This window comes from Pseudonaja textilis, chromosome Z, assembly GCF_049901715.1.
Source record: "Pseudonaja textilis isolate UNSWEBS1 chromosome Z, rPseTex1.2, whole genome shotgun sequence".
Lineage (NCBI taxonomy): Eukaryota > Metazoa > Chordata > Lepidosauria > Squamata > Elapidae > Pseudonaja > Pseudonaja textilis.
In genome coordinates this window covers 129434248-129456705 of record NC_142008.1, presented here as the reverse complement: position 1 = coordinate 129456705, position 22458 = coordinate 129434248, and the positions used below count along the sequence as shown (strand labels likewise).

At 41.0% G+C, this 22458-nt stretch overlaps 1 protein-coding gene across 3 annotated transcripts; it reads left to right on the top strand.

Moving 5' to 3' along the window:
- The first annotated feature begins 398 nt into the window (after positions 1-398).
- Positions 399-14008, top strand: SPN (sialophorin). 3 transcript variants are annotated; one of them, XM_087918296.1, is made up of 4 exons: positions 399-529; positions 1104-1252; positions 7271-7920; positions 8384-9850. In XM_087918296.1, exons 3-4 carry the CDS (start codon positions 7332-7334, stop codon positions 9004-9006), a joined length of 1212 nt encoding a protein of 403 aa, XP_087774422.1. In that variant the 5' UTR covers positions 399-529; positions 1104-1252; positions 7271-7331; the 3' UTR covers positions 9007-9850. The 3 variants fall into 3 exon arrangements, 2 of the variants coding, with proteins under 2 accessions (XP_087774422.1, XP_087774421.1); XR_015740428.1 differs by adding an exon at positions 13342-14008 and having other exon boundaries at positions 406-529; positions 7271-8754; XM_087918295.1 differs by having other exon boundaries at positions 403-529; positions 1104-1179; positions 7271-14008.
- Positions 14009-22458: the final 8450 nt, after the last annotated feature.

Here is a 22458-nt window from a genome sequence, read left to right as displayed (position 1 = left end):
CGGTATATAAGTCCAAGTGCTATTGCTATCTGTAATTGGGTAAGTTTTATATAGCCCTTTAACCTCTCTCAATCCATCTACTCCAGAGTTGCTTAGTTTAGGCATCGGTACCTTTTAGTAGGGAAACAATACCCTGGAAATAACTTGTTAGTGGTGTAAGGATTATATGATTTTTTATTGGAAAAGATTTCTGGTGGCCTCTATGGAGCAATGATTAATCATTTTGAAACTTGCTGGGGTTTCACCTCTTTGGCCAGCCTCAGCAGGCACAGAGTGTTGCAATTTGGGGGGTACCACTGAAAAGTTCTATTTCTTGTAGTCACCAGGACACTAGGAAGAGCCTCTAAGCTGCTAGCCTTGTTCAGAGGAGGAGGAGGAGGAGGAGGAGGAGGAACCACCCTTAAGCTATGATAAGAGGAAGACGTGCAAGAGACGATAACAGCTTTTGAGACACATTACTTATGTTTCCTTGATGCGCTTCAGATGTACAGATGCAGAGCTGATGCTTGGTGAGCAATCAAGACTTGTGGTAAGACGGAAATCTCTTCCCTCTGCTAACTCCTTGCCCCTGCCGGTTTGAATCCCACACCTGGAAACCTGGGATTGGTTCTCTGGGTGCTGTGGCTCATCTCCACCTGCAATTTCATTTGTCCATTTCTGGTCCCTCTGCTCAATCTCTTCCCTGTTTATACGAGGGTTTGCATTTCTCTGTACTTGCGAATGACTCACCTTCTGAATTTGCGGCTCTGAGAAACACAGGAAGTTGGCCAAAATGAACAAATGATTTGGGTTTTGTGTCACTTTTATGCAGTTGCCTAACTTTTTTGTTTTTGGACAGAAAAGGTGAGGCACAGCCATTTCTAGGGCCTGCTCAGAGGTACGCTTTCATCCTTTGGATAGATCGAGAGAGGGCAAAATAAGAAAAGAAAAAAAGACGGAACTTACTTTTTTCAACCCAAAATACTTTATCCAAGTCATCGGCCTCAGATTGGTCCCACAGAGCTAATGCTACAGAAATGGGTGGAATTGACATGTTTGCCACCACTCAAAGCCACTTCCTCTATGAATATAACGTTTGCTTCTTCTTTTTCTACATTTTCCAGCAGCGCCACCTGCTCAGTTTCATTCACTTCTTCCTGCCCAATCAAGCGAGAACGGGGGAAACAGAGGCAGCTGATGGTTAGTAGAGAAGAACTGTTCCTTGAAAACCCCAGGACCTATCCTGAGCTTGTCTGAAGAAACCTAGAAGAAGGTATAGCAGATGGGTTGGTGGGGCAGCAGGTGTGGGTGGGATGCACCTTATTTATTCAGTCTCCACAAAATGGTTTGTGTGTGGGAAATATCAGTAGGAAATTGTTTCAGGGAGTCAAGATAAAGGAGGTGAGCATATTAGACTGAGTACGGTTTTGTTGTACTTCAATCAAATGCTTGATCGCCAAATGTAGTTGGATATCTATGCCTCAATTTTTTGATTCGCAACAACACTGCAAAGTGTATTAGGGTTCTGATCTGGAAGAGTGGATGATGTGGAATGTAAGGATCAACCAAGGGAGGTTTTCCTCCAATTAACTGGGCTCTGAGTCCCATCATCTAGACCAGGCTGACACAGTCTGGAGAACACTAGTTTGAGGGCAAAATTTCCCCACATCATATCGAAAAGAGGAGAAGTTAGTGGGTTGAGAAAAAAATTTGAAAAGGGAAGACAGCATAAGCCACACTTTTGATCTCTCTTAATCCTCCAGAAATCAGCTTCATTAGAAGAGAAGCTGAGTCAAGGTCAAAATGAATGTGTTGGCCAGAACACATGGTGTATGGTAGGGAGGTGGAAATAGAGATGGCGTTTGACTTCACAAAGTAAATACTTTTGGACTGATAAGTGCTATCATCCAGACCATCTTACAGATCATTTCTCTGTTCTTCATCTGGTAGTGATCTTGAGCCTTTGGCAGATGTATCCCCTGCCCAAATCCTAACCCTAAAACTCACTAATGATTGTGCAGTGAATTGCGCATCTGATGGGGTTTGGGTTTCCATGCAGCAAAGAGCACCACAAGGAAGGCGTCAACCCACGATAGTGTTTATAACGATTTCCTCACCTCGAGTCTTTCAGCAAGACTAGATTTTTACTTGAATCATTTCCGGCCAGCCATGCCACAGTAACACCGCTAGATTCTCTCTGCCAAGATAGAGAGCTAAGGACATAGCTCTGCCTGTTGCATGTGAAAAAAAAATGGAGCAGTTAATACTGAAATAGACATTATCAACGGCTTTCCTTAAAAACTCTGACAGCTGAGCTCACTTACTTTAGTGGGACTGATTATCTTGCTTCTCTGAGTTTTTGATTTCCTTATGCAATGTTTCCCAACCTCCACTAGTTTATGAGATGTGGACTTCAATTCCCAGCATGCTGGCTGGGGGATTCTGGGACTTGGAAGTTCATAGATCTTTTAGTTGTTGAGTTTGAGAAACATCCTAATTGTCTGCATTTCCTCACAAGACTTGTACTTTTCAAGCTTGAAATCCCGATTACTCTGGATCCCAGCTTTTATTGATGGAACAGCTCCAGTTGGGTCACCTAGCATCTTCCCTGTTGATCAAGAACCGTGCCACAATATGATGGCCTAACCCGTCACCCTGTCATCAAATCTAAGTTGCAGAAGTAACAATGCCCCCCACCCCCGGCTCCTGGGGCTTGTAGGACATCCCTTCTGTTGAGCAAGTCAAGCTAGTTCTCAAACCTGACATTTAAAACAAGTGGTGATGTCTGCAGAGATTCTCGGTCATCCAGGCCATGGTTATCCCAAAGGTGCTTTTCCAGGTTGCTACTGGACTTTCTGGTTTTACTTTGAAGATGTTTCGCTCCCCATCCAAGAGGCTTCTTCAGCTCTGACTGGATGGTGGGAGAATGCAAGGATTTATATTCCTTGCAAGAAAAAGTACTGGCCTTGATGCAAATGCTAGTCTTGCACGGTTTAGAGGAGTTATCAAAAGCTTTTCTTCTTCACAACACAATATTTTATTTTAGAAACGGTCTAAGTGCTCCAGATATGTTGTTTCTGTGCTAGATTTGTCTTTCATTAACCAAACACACTTGTCTTATTTAACTTTAATGATCTATTGCTATCAAAACAGCACTCTGGCATGGCATGTATTGCGAGGTGCGATTATGGAGTTTTTTTAATGACCGTGATAAAAGTGGGGAGGCGGGACATAAAAAGGCATCAGTAACCATCCAGGCTGGGATCTTGGGAGGGAGGGCGGAACGGGCGACAACTCCCGTCTGATGATGAGCAAATTTGAAGTATAATACTTAATATTTCTTTTAAAATATTTAAACTCCCACTTCGACAGATGTCTTAGAAATAGACAGATGTCTTTTCAACATACTAGGAGCAAGCAAAGAGGAGAATGTCTTGAGAAAGATAAACAGTTGCAACACTAGAAAGTTGCTTTTAAGTTTTTGTTTCCTTGTAATCTTGCCAAACATCTTTATTAGGTGTATGAACAATTGAAAGTTTGCACTCCCCTAGTTTTTAATTAAGTTGAAGATTTCCTGTGGATTTATTTTTGGCCCAGCTTTCTATTGTACTTGCTTAAAACAAATTTCTCCTTCTCTTTCCCCTATCCTTCTCCCTTTCTCTCTCCCCTCCCTCTCTCTCCCTCCCCTTCTCTCCCCCTCCCTCTCTCCTCTTCCTCTCTCTCCTCTCCCTCTCTCTCCCCTCCCCTTCTCTCCCCCTCCCTCTCTCCTCTCCCTCCCTCTCCTCTCCCTCCCTCTCCCCCGAACCCCTGAATTTTCATTCCGTTGTGTTGAGTGTGGTGCTGGTAGGAAATTTTCCACCCTGCCAAACAGCCAGAAGACCTGCAGGTCTGCCTTCAGGCTGACAAGCGCATGGTGCTATCATCTCTTTTTTCCTCCTTCAACTTCTCCTCCAACAGGAGACTCTACTGGGAAGGTGAAGGAAATGCTAGTTCAAACGGGTGAGCAACATGCACCTGTGGTTGAAAAACTCACATGTTTTATGCTGGGTTTGGTCTCCTGGAAGCTAATAGCACCAAGGAAGTTCTATAGGGCGTCCAGTCTCCCTGGCAGTCACTTTTGGGAGATTCTTTACCATTTTATACTCATCCATTACTATCTTCCCTACCAGACTTTCCTTCCATGGTTCTGTCACAAAGCCAAGCCCCTTCTATGCGGCTGGGAGAATATTGCACAATAGACAGAGGACTCTACACTCACTTTGTAGCAACGAATTGCTTCCAAGTGTTGTTTGTGCTGGCTTGAATAAGCAAGTCTTGGTTTTTTTTCAGACCTGTCGTTATGATTGTCAGCCATTCGGCTGTGTCCAACCCTTGACCACTCTACGGCTCAGCAATCTCCACGTCCCTCTGTCTTGCACCGCCTCCTTCAGATCCACCGTGGTCATCCCAGTATCATACTTTATAGTGTCCCAACCAGTGGCACTAGGGTAGCTCCTTTACCTTTTTCCACTGGTCACTCTCAGCATGGCTGACTTTTCGAGTGAGTCAGCTCGATGAAATTACAAGAGCCTCTGTTTGGTGATCTTGGCTTCAAATGATATTTTTGGTGAGGTGTGGGCTAAGGGGTGTCAAACTCGATTTCACTGAGGGTTGTGTTTGTCTTTGAGGAGCTGGAGAGGGGGGCTGGCCAGGGGAGCGTAGCCCACTTGATGTCACTCATTGAGTCTCTGTTTTCGGCCTGATGGCCTCCTGGAGCCCTCTGCCAGCGGAGGCCACCCTGGGCTCCGTTTTCGCTGGCAGAGGGTTCCAGGAAGCCACTGTGGCTGAAGACAGAGCTTGCACTGCCCTCCCAAGCTCTATTTTCACTGCAGAGGCACTGCGAGCCAGTCTGGCCAGAATCTAAGCAACCCACAGCTGAATCCGGCTTACAGGCCTCAAGTTTGACACCCTGGGCTACGACTTCTTTGCTTGTTATTTTTGTACTCCATGGGATACGTAATAGTTGTTTCCTAAAGAGCAGGAAAAAAAGACTTCAAACCACAGGATCATTTGTCTGTGGAGATTCTCAATCACCAAGATCATGGCTGGCTCAAAAGTACTTTTTTTTTTTTCCTAAAACGCAACTGGATTTTCTTCTTGTTGTTGTTTTTTCCCTTTGAAAACATTTCACTTCTCATCCAAGAAGCTTCTTCAGTTCTAATTGACCAGTGGAGAATGGAAGGGTCAACTTTCTGAGATTATTCTGTTCCCTTTGTTCATTCATTAATGAACATAAGCAGTCACTGCTTTCATCTTCCGTAAGTGAGTTGTAGATAATTAAAAAGAAACTTCTTTTTTTTAAAAAAAAGCTTGCATTCTTGTTCAAGGGAAACAACTGGAAAATTACACAGGAATTGTGGTGGAATGTAATTTGGAATTACAGGAGGGAGAGAGCAAAGACATCAAGAAACTTGGAGTCTTTGGTATACAGAAAGAAGTGAGAAGGCAGACCCTCCCTAGCAATTCACAGAGAATATCTACAGTAGTAGTTATGCAAGTAGTTGCTTTAGTCTGGCAAGATTTTGGTCGATATATAAGGAGATTCTCAGTCATCCAGGTCATGGTTGTCTCAAACGTGCTTTTCAAAAGCACCGTTTTTTTCTTTCTTGAGGAAGAAATATTTTTCCCTTAAAGAAAGAAACCTCTTCTTACATCTTCTTCTTCAAGGAAAAAATATTTATTCCTCAAAAAGAAGCATAATCCAGTTGCCTTTTGGGGAAAAAAAAGCTCATTTGAAAAATTTCTATCAATAGCTCAACACAATAAAGCAGGGATATCAAACTTGATTTCATTAAGGGCCGCATCAGAGTTGTGTTCAGGGTGGGATTCAAATTTTTTAACAACTGTTTCTGTGGGCATGGCTAGGTGGGTGTGGCCAGGAGGACATGATCATGTGACTGGGTGGGTGTGGCTTTTTTTTCAGGGGGGAGCTCATTTTTTTTCACCTCCTGGGTCTCCTGGGTCTCAGGGAAGCCTCCGGGAGGAGGGGGGGGCAGGAAGGCAAATAACAGAGCACCGGGCTGGGGTGGCACAGCTCCCTCCCCCAACCGCATGTCCCTTTTTGCCTTCCTGGGCCTCAGGGAAGCTTCCTGGGTGAAGCAGTAAGACAGCGAGGGGGATCCCGGAACAGCCGATCGTCGGAACAGCTGATTGTTGGGAGGAGGAAAAAGAAAAAAGAAATACCTTAAGGAGTGACTGTGTGGGGGAGAATATAGTCAGCGATGTCATGCCTGCATGATAAAGACTGACTGGGAGGGGAGGGGTGGGCAGAGAACGGCGGGGCCAGCCAGGGCCACAATTTTCTGGTTCTCTGAACTGCGCAGAATCATAACAACCGTTCTATAGAACAGGTCCAAACTGGTAGAATCCCATTCCTGGTTGTGTTTGACATGTGGGGGTGGCATGGGGCCCTGGCCTCTAAGCACTCTGTGGGTCAGATCCAGCCTGTGAGCCTTGAGTTTGACACCCATGCAGTAAGGAAATAATTCAATTTTTCGTTCTTGGTTCCTTTGGCCTTGCACGTACTCATTTTGTGCCTACTCTTGAGGCAAAGGAACCAAATGTTTTTTTAAAACCCTCTTTCTTTCTAAAAAATAACATATTTTTAACCTGTTTACCATGTGTGTTAGCCCTGGCTTCCAGCTGAAGTCATCTCTGAGTGGAGGATATTTTCTTGCCAAACTTCATTATTTCCTCACACTTTACATAAGGCAAATATAAACTATATCTGCTATTGCCACCTAGTGGTCAAAAGACAAAACATTCTTTTAGGAAAGGGGAATGTTGCATCTCTGGACTTTTAGTCACATGGTTGCAGGTTGGTTGTCAGATAGAGAGTGACATGAATAGGGACTAAACACCAAGCAATGCTCCATTTTACATGTGTAACCACTGGTGACTAATTATATTGGCTTTATAAAGCTTAGTTCTGCATCCCTTGTCACATTCAGAATAAGAGAATTCAGAAGCGTTCCTGAAGAACTCACAATTCACAGAGACCTGTCGATGGTTCACATCTCCTGTCCTTTGCTTTATTTATTACATATTATTATGTAAGCAATTGAACCTGGACAATACACTGTTCATAAAGTACTTATGTATGTTAAGGAAAATGTATAAATAAATTATTTTTTAAAAAAGAATCCTTGGGTAGAGTCCTAGCTTTCAAGTCACTCTATAGTTTTGCTCCTCTGTCTTAAGCATACAAATTCCTGGAAATTTCTCTTACAACTTGTCATGTTTTTGTTCCCAGGTTTTTCTTAGCCTTTACGTATTCCATACCAAGAAGGCCTAGGCTCTGGAATTCTGCTGCCATGGAAAAATCAAGATCCCTGATCCGGCAAGTAATTGGCCACAAGATACTCTTTGTTGTCTTCCTACTTTTCCTCACAGATATTCTTGTAGAGGTTGTTGCCATGGCAAATCTGACCACCACCGTAAAGATAAGAGATAATTTAAATATAACTGGCTCACCTTTTCCAGCATCTTCTCAGATAACTGAGGAGAGTTTTACGACATCTGTTATAAAAGCACCTCCTGATGCTACCACGCCTGGCACTCTCAACAGAAGTTTGAGCACTCCAGGGCAATCGGCACTGTCCCTCAATGCAGCACCTCCAGTCTCCGAACAGGAACTGCGATCTGCCACGGCCGTGACCACCGTGACCGTCCCAGAAGACACTTCCTCCCCTATGCGAAATAAAGGCATTGCCTCTACCAAAGAAAAACACACTGAGACTGGCAGTCACTATATGTCTGGTCCAACGCCACCAAATCAAGCTGTTCCAGAATTAACTCAGATTCCTGAGACTGGCAGTCACTATATGTCTGGTCCAACGCCACCAAATCAAGCTGTTCCAGAATTAACTCAGATTCCTAAGACTGGCAGTCACTATACGTCTGGTCCAACGCCACCAAATCAAGCTGTTCCAGAATTAACTCAGATTCCTAAGACTGGCAGTCACTATACGTCTGGTCCAACGCCACCAAATCAAGCTGTTCCAGAATTAACTCAGATTCCTAAGACTGGCAGTCACTATATGTCTGGTCCAATGCCACTAAATCAAGCTGTTCCAGAATTAACTCAGATTCCTAAGACTGGCAGTCACTATACGTCTGGTCCAACGCCACCAAATCAAGCTGTTCCAGAATTAACTCAGATTCCTAAGACTGGCAGTCACTATACGTCTGGTCCAATGCCACTAAATCAAGCTGTTCCAGAATTAACTCAGATTCCTAAGACTGGCAGTCACTATACGTCTGGTCCAACGCCACCAAATCAAGCTGTTCCAGAATTAACTCAGATTCCTGAGACTGGCAGTCACTATAACGTCTGGTCCAACGCCACCAAATCAAGCTGTTCCAGAATTAACTCAGATTCCTGAGACTGGCAGTCACTATATGTCTGGTCCAACGCCACCAAATCAAGCTGTTCCAGAATTAACTCAGATTCCTGAGAATGGCAGTCATTATAGGTCTAGTCCTTTCACCATATTGGTGACACCTATCAATGATACACCTATATTTGACTCTTCTGATAAAAGCCCCTCAGAGAAGAAGAACTCTGTCATCATTTTGGCCATCGTTTTTTCCATCCTGCTGCTTGTAGGCCTCCTAGTTTTCTTGTACTTCAGGCGCCGCCGTCACTCTGGCTCTACCAGCTTCAATTCCCCAGAATGGGCTGGACAAGCGACGTTGCCAGATGATACGGGCTTGGATAAGGACGTGGAGCAACAGGTGGGGTCTGTAGGGGAAGGGGAAACCCGGCGTGGGACTCTTGTGACTTTCTTTGGGAAGCGTCAGTCTAGGGTACCCTCGATAGCTATGGAAGAAGTCAGTGGGAAAGGAGGCAAGGAGGAAACAGAGAAGTTGCTTTGTGAAGAGGCTGAGAATGGGTCCCCTTCGGAGGCAATTGGAGATGCCAATGGCAAAGTACCAGAGCCCCTTAAGGAGTCTTCTCAGGAGTCCCCAGCCTCCAATAAGGACTAAATAGGACTTTCTTTGTTTTTCCTTGAAGACATTTCACTTCGCATCTAAGAAGGTTCTTCAGTTCAGCTTAGATAAGAAGCGAAATGAAAGGAAAAACAAAGTCCGGTTGCCTTTTGAAAAAGCACATCTGGGGTACCCATGACTCAAATGACTGAGAATCTCCATACGCATTTCTCTAAAATCAGAATTCCTCCTAGATCAGAAATTCTGGCTTTGCAGGTTGGTGGGGGGAGGGGTGGGTGGGAGAGGGGATGGCTGAAAGCACAAATGCACAAATGGAGTGCACACTCGCTCCACTGCTCCCTCATATGGGGATGTGTGTATGTGCACACACTCACCCACCACTCCCACTGCCCGGTTCCGAATGGCTCAAGGCCCAGTAGTGGGCTGCGGCCCAGGAGTTGGGGACCCCTGTCCTAAATCGTGATCAGAAGATAGATTCACCTCTTAAGCTTCTTCTGGAGCAGACCATTTTTATGATTTACATCAGGGGTGTCAAACTCAAGGCCCGGGGTGCTTAAACCTGCCCCGCAGGGTGTTTAGATCTGGCTCGCGGGGCCACCCTGGAAACAGTGAGGGACCGGCCCATGGTGCCTCTGCCAGCCAAAATGGGCACCCGAGCTCCATTTCCAGCTGTGACTTGATTTCATTGAGGGCCTCATCAGGGTTGTCAGTGATGGGATTCAACCAGTTCATACCACTTTGGGAGAACCAGTTGTTAACTTTCTGAGCAGTTTGGTGAATTGGCTGTTGGAAGAAATCATTAGGGCAGAGAACCAGTTGTTAAATTATTTGAATCCCATCGCTGAGAGTTGTGCTTGATCTCAGGGGGCAGGGGTGGGTGTGGCCTACTCAACGTCACTCATGTGGGGACGCCTGTGGCAGCCCAAGCGCTCTGGCAGCGAAAATGGGCTCCCGAACTCCCTTTCCAGCTGCAAGAGCCTCTTGCAACCCACTGCCAGCGAAAACGTAGCTCGGTAGGGCCGCTCACTTTCACTCCATTTTTGCTGGCAGAGGGTTGCAGGAAGCTGTCGCAGCTGGAAAGGGAGCTTGGGAGCCTGTTTTCACGGCAGAGCATTTGGGCCGCCACAGGTGTCCCCAACATGAGTGACATTGAGCAGGCCACACCCACCCCGCTCCCCCTGAGGTCAAACACAATCCTGATGTGGCCCTCAATGAAATCGAGTTTGACACCCCTGATTTACATAGGCATCGTTAGGTGTATCTTATTATCCTGCAGGATAGAGGTATCCTATATCCTCTATAATCTGAGCATTAGGTTAAGATGTCCCTTGTTCATATGTGAGGGATGAGTGGAAAGACGGAGGAGTGAAAGAGAGATATATCTCCCTCAACTTCTCTTTTGAAAGTCCTCAGCGTCTCCATTTCTCCTGCTTTATTATAAGTGATAGATAGATATAGCAGACCCCAAAACAGAGAGAAATTTAAACATTGGCCCAGCCCAGTTTCACCAAGTACTTTTTTTTTAAATTTTCCTCTTCTTTTAAAAAGGTCAGTGGGAGGTTGGATAGTTAACAAATTTCCATGTGATGGCAGTGCTGGGTTGTGTTTGAAGAATAATGAGCATTGATCCGGCATTGATCGGGCTTTGGGTCTGTATTGTAGGGGAAGGTCTTGATCGCCATTGCCAGAAAGAAAGTATATTAACAAAAGTTCTGCTTGCTATTTTTTTTTTTTTAATGATGCTGCAAATCGCTTGGCTGATTCATGTTCAGAAGTGAATGGCTTTTATGCATACATATAGAAATATCCTAACTAGATTGTTTTATTAGCTCAAGATTTTATTAAATCAGATTTTTCATTGTATCTGCTCTCTGGGAATGTCTACAAAGGTAAGGCTTTATATGGGCATCCCCAAAGAGCTGATATAGCTGGCAGTAAGATACATGTAGGTTTAAATGCTTTTATTTAATTCAGAAACCTTTCCAATTATTCTGCGGTGCTTTGTCCTTCAGAAGTTCTAAGTTTAAAACAGCCAGAGGAGAGAGTATTTCTTCCTTTCTAAAAAGTCTTTGGATGAACATAAAGGCAAAATGGAAATATCTAGTAGACACAATGTACAAAATGTATAAATACAAGTGTTTAAATTTTGAATTATATGAACATATATTAAATAGGAAATATTATGCTTTGCCTGTCCTTGCTCATATACCGAAGGTTTGTTTCTGTAGGTTCCAGTGGATTTCAGAGAATTTAACAGGTTAAACTAGTTCATCTTATTACATAACTTTTGCTTAATTTTTTTCTAGGATAATAACATTTGATCCTGAATAATTTTACTCTTGATGCTGAATAATTTCAGAAGAACTACTTAACAAAGAGCTAATTAATAAATCAAAGTCCTTGATTTATGACTATTCAATTAGGAACAGTTCAAAGTTATGATGGCCTTGGAAGAAGTGATTTAGATCATATTTGCACCTATGACCATTGTACCCACCCCCCACAGTCATGTGGTCACAATTTGGGCATTTGCCAAACTTGCGTTTATAACCCGGTTGAAGCATCCTGTGGTCACATGAGTGCAATCTGCTAGTTTGTTTCCAGCAAAAAGGCACCCATTTAGTGACTGTGTTTCACTTAATGACCATCATAAAAATTATTGCAAAGTTGGGTCTGACTCAATTTACAACCGCAGCATCTAAATGGGATGGAGATTTCCATTCTAGCTGTGCTCATACCTGTAGATAAACAATGGCAGAAATTGCAATGCAATCAGCTATGACTGATCTCTTGGGAATAAACCCCATTAAATTGAATGAGACTTATTCTGCATGATAGTGTCTGGAATTGCTGTCTGAAAAAGGCAATCTTTTTTCTCATTAGCCAGTCTTCAACTAATATATTATACAGCAGTGTTTCTCAAACTTAGGAAGTTTTTTGTGGACTTCCACTCCCAGAATTCTCCAGTCAGCCATGCTGACTGGGAATTCTGGGAGTTGATCCCTACTTCTTAAACTCACTGAGATTGAGAAATATTTCCTCAACTGCTCATAGACTTAATGAAGATATCTGGCAAAATTGCAAGAAAATGCTTCTTTTCCACACACTTCATTTGTCTATTCTCCTGTGAGGCAAAAATTAGAAGGCCAAGCATGTGTTTTCTGAAAATTCCTATTTGTTTCCAAAAACAAGGGAAACTTTGCACAGAGGTAATTTGTGATGTGATGTGATGGGCTGGCGGGAACCAAGATTGGGGAACCTTCCAGACTAACAAATAACCCAGGTCTTGTGGAACTAAGTTAAGACTTCCTCAAGTCAAGGTAGACTCTAAGTGACTTCATGGATGTGTTCCTATAATTTTCTTGGCAAAAACACAGTCCTGATTTGGCACTAACTTCTTCCCTGGTTAGCCCTGATACTGCCTATAAGTTTCTCATTTCGGCACAAAGCAGCTCAGCCCTGCTTAGTGAGACGAGATTGACCAGGAATATTATCACCTTCTAAAACTCTGTGGAACTAAATTTTTCTGATAGAGCTTCATTGTTCAAATTATGCATGGTAATCATGTCACATGCATTAAAAACAAACAAATAATGAATGTTTGCTGTCTCCTTTTTAAAATAAAATGTGAGGCAGCCTTTGCCACCACAGTTAAGAAGACACGAAGACAGCATAATATTTGTGAAATTTGGTTTAATTTCTGAGTTGTTTGTGCCCGTACTTATTTGCTTGTTGAATTGATATTCTCAGCTTTTATTAAAAAAAAAAAAAAGCCATCTGTCTCAATTCAAACAGCTCTTTAAAGTCAATCCAGTGAACTAACTTTTTTTTGTTAGTTTGGTAGTCTTTCTGCAGACATTTCATTACTAAACTAGGTAACATCATCAGTATTAGAGCACCAATTAACCCCCAGCTACAAAGTTTCTCTTCTATTGGTACAACTTTATGTGCAAGAGTCCCCCATTACATTAAGCTATGGCTTGCTTAATTTTACTTATTGAATAAACCAGTCATCCTAGTTCATGCTAAAGTTGGTTTGCAAGCCATATTTGCTGCATCTGGAGAATACGCTAAGCCATAATCCAGTACTGTAGCTTGGTATAATCAATGAAGTCACTTGATCTCCTTCAAATAATTGGGGCCTTTTGGTAGCGGTTGTTGGAAAATACAGTTAGACATTTCTAATAAACAGCAGGCCAACTACACAATGGCTGAAGATAAATATTTAAGCAAATGAATCAACTAATAAAGACAAATAATAAACTGTGGTAAGGAAATTATTACATCATTTAATGTTTTCCAGCACTTAAAGGTTGGTGAGAGGATTTGTAGATCCTTTCCAATTCTATAATTCTGTTTTTCCATTATTAGAAATTGAGAACCTGTGATCCTCCAGAGGTTGATGAATTATACTCGAGATGGCCAGACAATTATCAGTAATACTCAGCTTCCTCACCTGTCTGTGTACCTGATCAAAATTTTAAATCAATGTCTTCTCTAAAGGAGAACTTTCTGAGGAACATCTAGCGTGCTTCTGAAGATACTGTTTGATGATGACTGGTTCTAAGATTCCTTAGAGGGGAATGTATGACAGCAGGGGATGTCCAAAAAAATCAAGATGGCGACTACCACTACCGAGCCATTTTATGTGCATATGTACGAAGAGTGGGACTTCAATCACAGTCTTTTTTTATATACATTCCCCCACTAATAGTGTGCCTGACAATTGTTTTAGTTTGTTTGTTTCATTGATTTCCATTCAGTTTTATTAGATCTAGGCCTTAGTGAATTTGAATTTCTCTTGTGTAAAATGCACTGAAATGAAGAGGAGCTAAATAAGAACTTATGTGCCAGTTTCTGACTTACTTTTCTCTTCCATTCAGCTTCTGCAGAATTCTAAATTCTTTATAATTTCTGAGCATTTTCTGTAATCATTAGTTCAATATTTTTTATTCATTCATTTCAGAAGTGTATTTTATAAGAGTCTGTGGAGTTTCATTCAAGTATACTCAATAAAAAGTTTTAAGTTCCATTTAAATGTTTTCAGCATGGTTCTTGATGAAGTTGAAACCAGTTATTATGATCAGCTTGCCTTCATTTTAATTCTCTCCTCTCCGCACAGAGAGACCTCAGACCTATCAAGAATGATTTAGTCCAGTGTTTCTCAACATGGGCAGCTTGAAGTTGTAACTTGGGGAAACTGACTGAGGAATTCTGGGAGTTGAAGTCCACACATCTTTAAGCTGCCTGGTTTGAGAAACACTAATTTCCGGTTCTATGGATTTCAGTTCCCAGAATTCTTAATTATGTTCCCATTGACTGGGGTTTATGAGAGTTGAAGTTGACACATTTGGAGAGCAGCAATATTGGAAAATACTAGTTTTGAACATTCTTTGCTATTGGGTGGGCATTCTGCATTATATATCTTGAGAATCTGGAAGGCAGATCTATTAAAAATGAATATTCTTTTAATTGTGGATATATAAGAAATTCAGAGACAAGAAATGTGTCTTCACACAACAATGTGAAGCATAAGGGCACACCCCTATTTCTAGATTTGCTCTCTCTCTCTCTCTCTCTCTCTCTCTCTTGCCTCCAATTTTTTTTCTTTCTCTCAAAGTTTCTAACTACTGGTTAGAAACAGCAGCCTGCAGCATGGTCCACCTCTTCTGCTCTTCAGCCAGGGTAGGAATTACTCTAATCTGCTCTATTTTCAAGGAAAGCTTTAGAAATATGTCCTGTCCAGTCTCTCTATGGCCAACAATTTTCCCAACATACGTACCAAATACCATAGCTGAGCATACAGTATATGAAACATTCGTTCAGCCTAGAAGGACCTGAGAAATGGCTATAGTTCATTTGGATGCTGTTTTGGAGAAACAGTTGATATTTTTAGCCTAGCTTGCCTGCTGATGTGCAGAATTATAACAAACACGCTAGGTTTGGATAATGAGGCTTATAGTTCAACCTGTCAGAAGACAGCTTTTGGGGGAAGACTGATTAGGCAGTTAATCTGCAGTGCTCTCATAATTTCTAACCCACAAGGCCAAAAGTGATCTTGACAGGGAACAGAGGGAACTGTAATCTGATATTTGAGAGCTGCTGTAGAGGTAAAGGCAAAAGAAGAGACAAGGGTTTACATAATGTTGCAGAAATAGATGTTTAATGTACCGTTACCTAAACAGAGATACAATATTCACACCAACATTGACCAGGCTACTGCTATCATGGAACATTTATGGTCATTGTTCTGACTTTCAGCTCAGGAGCCTGATCTATAGCCCACATGGTTGCTGTCTTGTAGAAATGGTGGATCTTTCTCCAAAGGTACACTTCTGAGGTGGTCTTCCAAGAACAAGAACAGCTGAGCATCAGCAGACCCAAATGTGCCCAGTGAGAAGTTCTCTTGATCCAGATGCTCTTTTGCATACTGTACTCCCAGTCATATAAAAAGGGAGCATAAGGTGGTATTATAAATAAACACAGGGAAAGGGTATCAGAAATAATTTGATGCATGGAAAAATAATAATTATATATAGGAGTGGGGGTGGCTTCAGCCAGAAGGCTGGGTTTTTCACCACTTAAACCCTAACACTTCCAAGGCTGTGACGTCCCATTTCTAACTTAAAGTTACCTTTTCATATTGTTTCCTGTATTCATAAAAGTATAGAACATTTTTGTAGCCTCCTCTGTTGGGAAGAAGCAAGGGTAGAATGGAAGCATCACACAATCACAAAAGAGCTAGTCTTGACTCTTCCCCTCAAGTTCCTTGGGGCCTTATCTGTTTGGTCCCAAGGGAAGGCCACCAGTCTGGGGAGAATCCTGTATTATAGTCAGAACATAATAAAATAGTTAACTTGACCTCTGCACGTGTGGGCTAGTTGTTTGTACCTGACATCCCTCTCTTTATCTCCAAATCATCTCTGACCATACGTGCATGGTTTCTTGGCATGTTGAGATGGAAAATTCTTACAATATAAGCCTGAAAGGAGGTTTTATCTATCTATCTATCTATCTATCTAATCTATCTATCTATCTATCTATCTATCTATCTATCTATCTATCTATCTATCTATCTATCTATCTATCTATCTATCTCTATCATCTATCTAAATCTATATCTGTTTATCTATCCATCCATCATCCATCTATCTATCTATCTATCTATCTATCTATCTATCTATCTATCTATCTATCTATCTATCAATCTATCTATCATTTATCTCTATTTTCTTGTATCATCTACCCATTTATTCATTCTCTCTGCCTCCCTCCCTCTCTGAAATTTCCAGGAGCTCTCATGAAGTTCTCCAACAGATGGGATTCTTCCTAGTTAATCCTCGAGCCTTTAATCAGAGTTTCCCAATCTAAGTGCTCTCCAGGCAGATGGACTTCACTTCCCAGAATTCTCCAGACCATGGGTCCAGTGCTGAGAATTCTGGGAGTAGAAATCCACCCATCTAGAAAAAGTTTGGAAACACACTCTATAGGAGATCTCAAATTTGAATCCTGTTTCATGTTTCAAAACCATTTGAGAAGCCAGGAGTTGTGGTGTTTTTAGGATATTGATGCTAAGGCTCAGACGCTTGCTGGGGGGATGATGTCAGTATTTTGTATAGTCAGTCAAGTACTTTGAAATATCCTTAGAAGATGATCAGCTTTGATGAAATGTCCTGGTGAAGCAAGAAGACTACTGGAGGGCATTGTCTTTCTGGCATTACATTAAAGCACACACCTGCCTGGCATAATTTCTTGTCAAACTTCTTCCTTTGTTTCCCTTGCCAATATTTTGGAAGTAAATCTACAATGCCTGCTTGCACAGTAAACAGGCAATGATCTTTGTTGTCATTAGGCATTGATGAAGCAGAAAACATTTTTTAATAACAGGCTTCCCTCTCCAAAACAAAATAACATATTTAGGACACTAGAATAATTTGATCTAATCTCTCTCTCCATGCTGATTATTTTGCAGAGAATAAACTTCCTGGAGTCTTGTGTCACAGCTTGCATCTGAGAAGCATTTTTTGGAGTTGAAATTCTCTGTATGTGCTGGATATCAGATCCTGTACATTTTGGCCAACATGCAGGATAGCTGTTGAAAACCAACAAATTTGGGGACATTGTCTTAGTACAGGGCTTTAGGCCAAGAGTGTGGAACTATGGGCCCTTTATGACCTATGGACTTCAATTCCCAGAATTCCTGAGCCAGCCAAGTGGCTGGCTCAGGAATTCTGAGAGTTGGTCTGTTGAGGTAATTCCCCGTTAGGAGAATGAGCACATACAGGGAGACGTATTTGAGAGTAGTGTTTGAATAATACACACACAGTACACAGATACACTGTACAGTAAATGTAGGTTTTTACTTCCAGGCAGTTTAAGCAAAGTTCAAGATAAGCAGTCCAAAAGGCATTCACAGGTAAATCAGTCAGTTTTTCAATCCAGGGATAATCCAAATATCAAAGTCCAGTGTCAAAAAACAGTTCAGTATCAGACTTACATTAAATCCAGGAATATCAGTCAATTAGAAGAAATGGAGGAATGGCAATACTTTCCAACAGAAGGAAACAGAGATACTCACTCAGATACACTCTCTTCTGAGACTAAGACTAAGACAAACCAGGTTTTTGGCTCCGTCTTATGGCCGTTTGAGAAACCACACCTAACTGCAGTTTTTAGCATGCTCTTAAAGAGACAGTATTAAAATGTCTATCCTGGTTTATATATTTCTAAATACCTGTTAGGTGACTTATATTCCTAACATTCTCCCCTTTTGGGTAAGACAATATATACAACCTTACATTCTAAGTCCATAATCTTCACAGCTAGCCTTATGCTGAGCCTTGGGCCTTTGTAAAATGATCTGTTATATTGTTTTCTGACACACATTATTCTAGCTTGATCATCTTACTTTGCACACAATGTCTCACATTTAAATATCTTAAATCTGTGTGTTTCGTTCTTGTTTTAACAGCAATATTTGAAGCCATCTGTATTGCTGATTGGTTATCTTCATAAACAACAATAGAATCTGTTACATTAATTCCCATATCAATTAATAATTGTTTATACAAAACTACATCTGTACATAATAAAGACAAACATGAGAATTCAACCTCCATTGTTGACAAACTTAGATGTTTCTGTCTAATAGATCTCCATCCAATCAATGCTTTCCCAGCTGTACCCGATGTAGATTTTCGTGTATTTGTGTCTGTTGCAAAACTTGCATCAGCATATGCAGTTAAATTTGATTAATCTTTTGGCTCCAAATACAATGAATAATGCATTGTCTGTTTCAGATATCTTAACACATATTTAGCAGCTTACCAGTGCCTTTCAGTTGGCTCAGCGTTAAATCTTGCTAATCGATTAACACTGTATGCAATATCTGGCCTTGACTAATTACTGAGATAAGATAAATTACCAGTCAAGGACTGATAAATCTTCTTTTCAAAAACAGGACTTTGAACATCACTATGGCTAAACACCTGGCTCATTGGTGTCTTAGCCGGCTTACAAAGTTCCATTTTAAAACTTTTTAGTAATTGGTTAATTTTATCTGCCTGTGAGATCTTGTATCCTCCCCTAGTTCTATCTATCTTTAAACCAAGATATTGTTTCATTTCTCCTAATTGTTTTATCTTAAATTTCTTTTCCAATAGTGAAATTAGTATCTTCTTGTTCAGTTTTGGTGATTAATGCTATGTCATCAGTAAATAATAACAATAATGAAATTATACCGTTACTTTCTCTTTTAAACAAACATGGATCAGCCATGCCAACTACAAAACCTATCTTAGTTAATTCTTTAACTATATATTGGTTCCACTCATATCCTGATTGCTTCAAACCATAAAGACTCTTTTTCAATTTCCAGCAATCATTATTATCAGTATTATCATTTTTGAGACCTAAAGGTTTCTTTAAATATATAATGTGTTGCAACGGTGCATGCAGATATGCTGTCTCTACATCCAAATGATTTACAATATATTTCTCTTTAGCTGCCCACACTAATGCTGCCCTTAATGTAGTAGCCTTCAGACTAGGAGCAAACACCTCATCATAGTCATTTGCTGTCTAATTGAACCCTTGTGCTACTAACCTGGCTTTATGGGTAACAGTCCCATCTACACCTGTCTTAAGTTTATATATCCATTTACATCCTATTGCATGTTTACCTGGTGGTAACTTAACATTTTCATATACCTCCAGTCTTTTTAATGATTCCAGTTCCTTATCCATTGCTTTCTGCCAAGCAGCCTGATCCTTAGCAGGATACAGTTTTAATTCACTATAGTTACTTGGAACTGTATTCACTTGGCATACAACACTAGCCTGATATCTATCAGGTGGTCGTGTTACTCGGGTTGAACGTCTTGGTAATACAGGGCTTACTGGTGGACTTTCCTGTGCCACCTGCTCCTGTTCTTCTATTTCTTCCTGTGCCTGTTCTCCTACTTCCTCCTGTTCTTCCTCTTTAATGGCTATTTGTGGTTTACTGATATCATCTTTAGGGACTATTTGGGTGTCAGTAATAATATCATTGCTGGATTCCCGTTCCAGTTTATCCCACCCAATGTGCTCTAGAAATTTTGCACTAGCACTACAATAAATATGAGGTGTGCCTTGATCCCAAAATCTAAATGCTCTGCGGTTGGCCTCATAACCCACAAAAAATAACTTCTTAGCTCTATGTTGCCCTTTCAGTCTTACTTGTGAGGGAATATGCACCCATGCTGGAGCTCCAAATGTGTGTAAATAACTTAAATTTGGCTTTCTGCCATGCCAACGAGTGAATGGCAATTCTCCAGTTGTTGTATTAACTACATTGTTCAAAACATGGTTACTACACATTATGGTTTCACCCCACAGTGTTTCAGGTAAACCTGAATCAGATAACATAGTGCGAGCCATGTCTTGTAATGTTTGCTCTCTTCATTCTATAAACGAATTATGTTGTGGTCTGTAAGGTGCAGAATGTTTATGCTCAACACCAGCCAATTTCAGCATATCTTGGAATCTTTTGTTAACAAATTCAGTCCCATTATCAGTGACTAAAGTAATTACTTTACTTTTCATTTTTCTCTCAGCAAACCTTAGCCAGTTAAAGAAATGTTGGAATGTTTCTGTTTTATTTTTCATAAGATAGCAGAAACCGTATCGTGAGTAATGGTCCATAATACTCAAAATATAGCAGGCACCTCCTAAACTTGGTTTCTTAGGACCAATTATGTCAGCAAAAACAACCTCTACTCCCTCTGCCAATTCAACAGTTTGTTTGAGCATTTTGAAATTAATGTGCCCTAGACATCTATGCAGTAAATGTATATCATGTGGCTTAACATTGTTGTAAACTGAGTTAGCCATCTTCAGCTGATCATCATGTATTACATATAAATCACTCTCTAATGCAGCAGTAATACTTTTACCCTCTTTCTCTATTATACAGTTATCTCCCCTAAAGGTTACTACATAACCAAGATTAACTAAAGCCCTTACTGATAGCAAATTAAATTTTAGTTTAGGTACATATAACAGTTAAATGTTCATTTATACAAGGACAATATACAGTACCTTCACCTGATGCGATCATCTTCCATCCATTTGCCAATGATACATGTTGTTTACTCGTGGACATCTTTACAAACCTTTTTCTATCTTTAGTAATGCATTGTGATGCTCCACTATCAACAACCCACAAATTATGGTTTACAGTTGAATTGCTAGACATAGCTAAACTAACATTCTTCTTAGCCTTCTGGTGTTTGCCAGTCTTCTGTTGTTTTCCCTTCTTACAGAATCTAGCTATATGTTCCCTAGCCCCACAAGAAAAATATTTCCTAACAGTATAGGCAGTTGAAGACAAATCCTCTTCTTGTGGTTGTTCCTTCCTCAGTTGGTCCCTATCCAGCCGTCTTCTTGCTTCTTCTAACAATCTTCCAGTTATGTCAGTCAATGTCAGTTTATCTTTGGTCAGGACTTCCAGTGAAGATACACAATCATCATAACTTTCATCCAATGAGGAAAGAATGATGTAAATTTGATGTAGCTCTGAAAATATCAGTTCTTTTTCATGTAGCTCTTGAAAAGTTCTTTTCATGAAGTTTAAATGAGCTAACATATCTCCACCTTTCAGAAGATGTGCTCTAAACAGTTTACGTGTAAGATGTATGTGTGCACCCACACTGTCACGAACATAAATCCTCTTCAAATTCTCCCAACACCTAGCAGCAGACTCTTCTTCACGAATATGGACTAGCTGCTGGTCACTCAGTGTTAGTCCAATTATACAAAGAGCTCGTTCGTTGTTCTGTTTAAAGTCAGCAAGCTTCTTGGCATCATCCTCATTATTTGGATCCCAAGCATTTACATCTGGTGGGTCTTGAACTACATTCCATAAACCTTCTTTACGCAGAAGTAGACTGCACTTCATAGACCAGGAAACATAGTTTGTTCCATCCAACCAGGTTATCAGTGATAGACATGTTGAAGTGACTTGTGCCATCTCTATCAGGATAGTAACCCACAATTAAACAGTAAACAGCTGTCTGTATACAGTACTGTGTATTCACACCAACTCTCAGGTATCTGAGCCTGGTATGGCCTGGGCCCATAACCAGTGTTGAGGTAATTCCCTGTTAGGAGAATGAGCACATACAGGGAGATGTATTTGAGAGTAGTGTTTGAATAATACACACACAGTACACAGATACACTGTATAGTAAATGTAGGTTTTTACTTCCAAACAGTTTAAGCAAAGTTCAAGATGAGCAGTCCAAAGTCATTCACAGGTAAATCAGTCAGTTTTTCAATCCAGGGATAATCCAAATATCAAAGTCCAGTGTCAAAAAACAGTTCAGTATCAGACTTACATCAAATCTAGGAATATCAGTTATTAGAAGAAATGGAGGAACGGCAATACTTTCCAACAGAAGGAAACAGAGATAGTCACTCAGACACACTCTCTTCTGAGACTAAGACTAAGACAAACCAGGTTTCTGGCTCCATCTTATGGCCGTTTGAGAAACCACACCTAACTGCAGTTTTTAGCATGCTCTTAAAGAGACAGTATTAAAATGTCTATCCTGGTTTATATATTTCTAACCCAAATACCTGTTAGGTGACTTATATTCCTAACATGGTCGACATATCATAAATCCACAGTTCTACACCCTTGCTTTAGGGGGAAAAGGCTAGATTTAGATTATGGATTTGAAACCAGGAATAAGTCACCTGAGACCTTTGGACTTTATGGAGGCTCAGAAGCCATCCCCCCACCCCAAACTTCTGGGACATAGTTTCCTGACATTTTGAGGACTTCTCCAACTATGGTACAAACTTTTAGAAATAAAAGGCAATTGTATGGACTTCTGGTTTGAAGGGCTTCAGCAACAGACAGAAATCCATGATCGTGCGCGGTTTCTGTCTGGGCTTGCCACTGGAGCTCCCCGAGCTGGCTGGTTTCGGGGCTAAGCCACCCCTTAG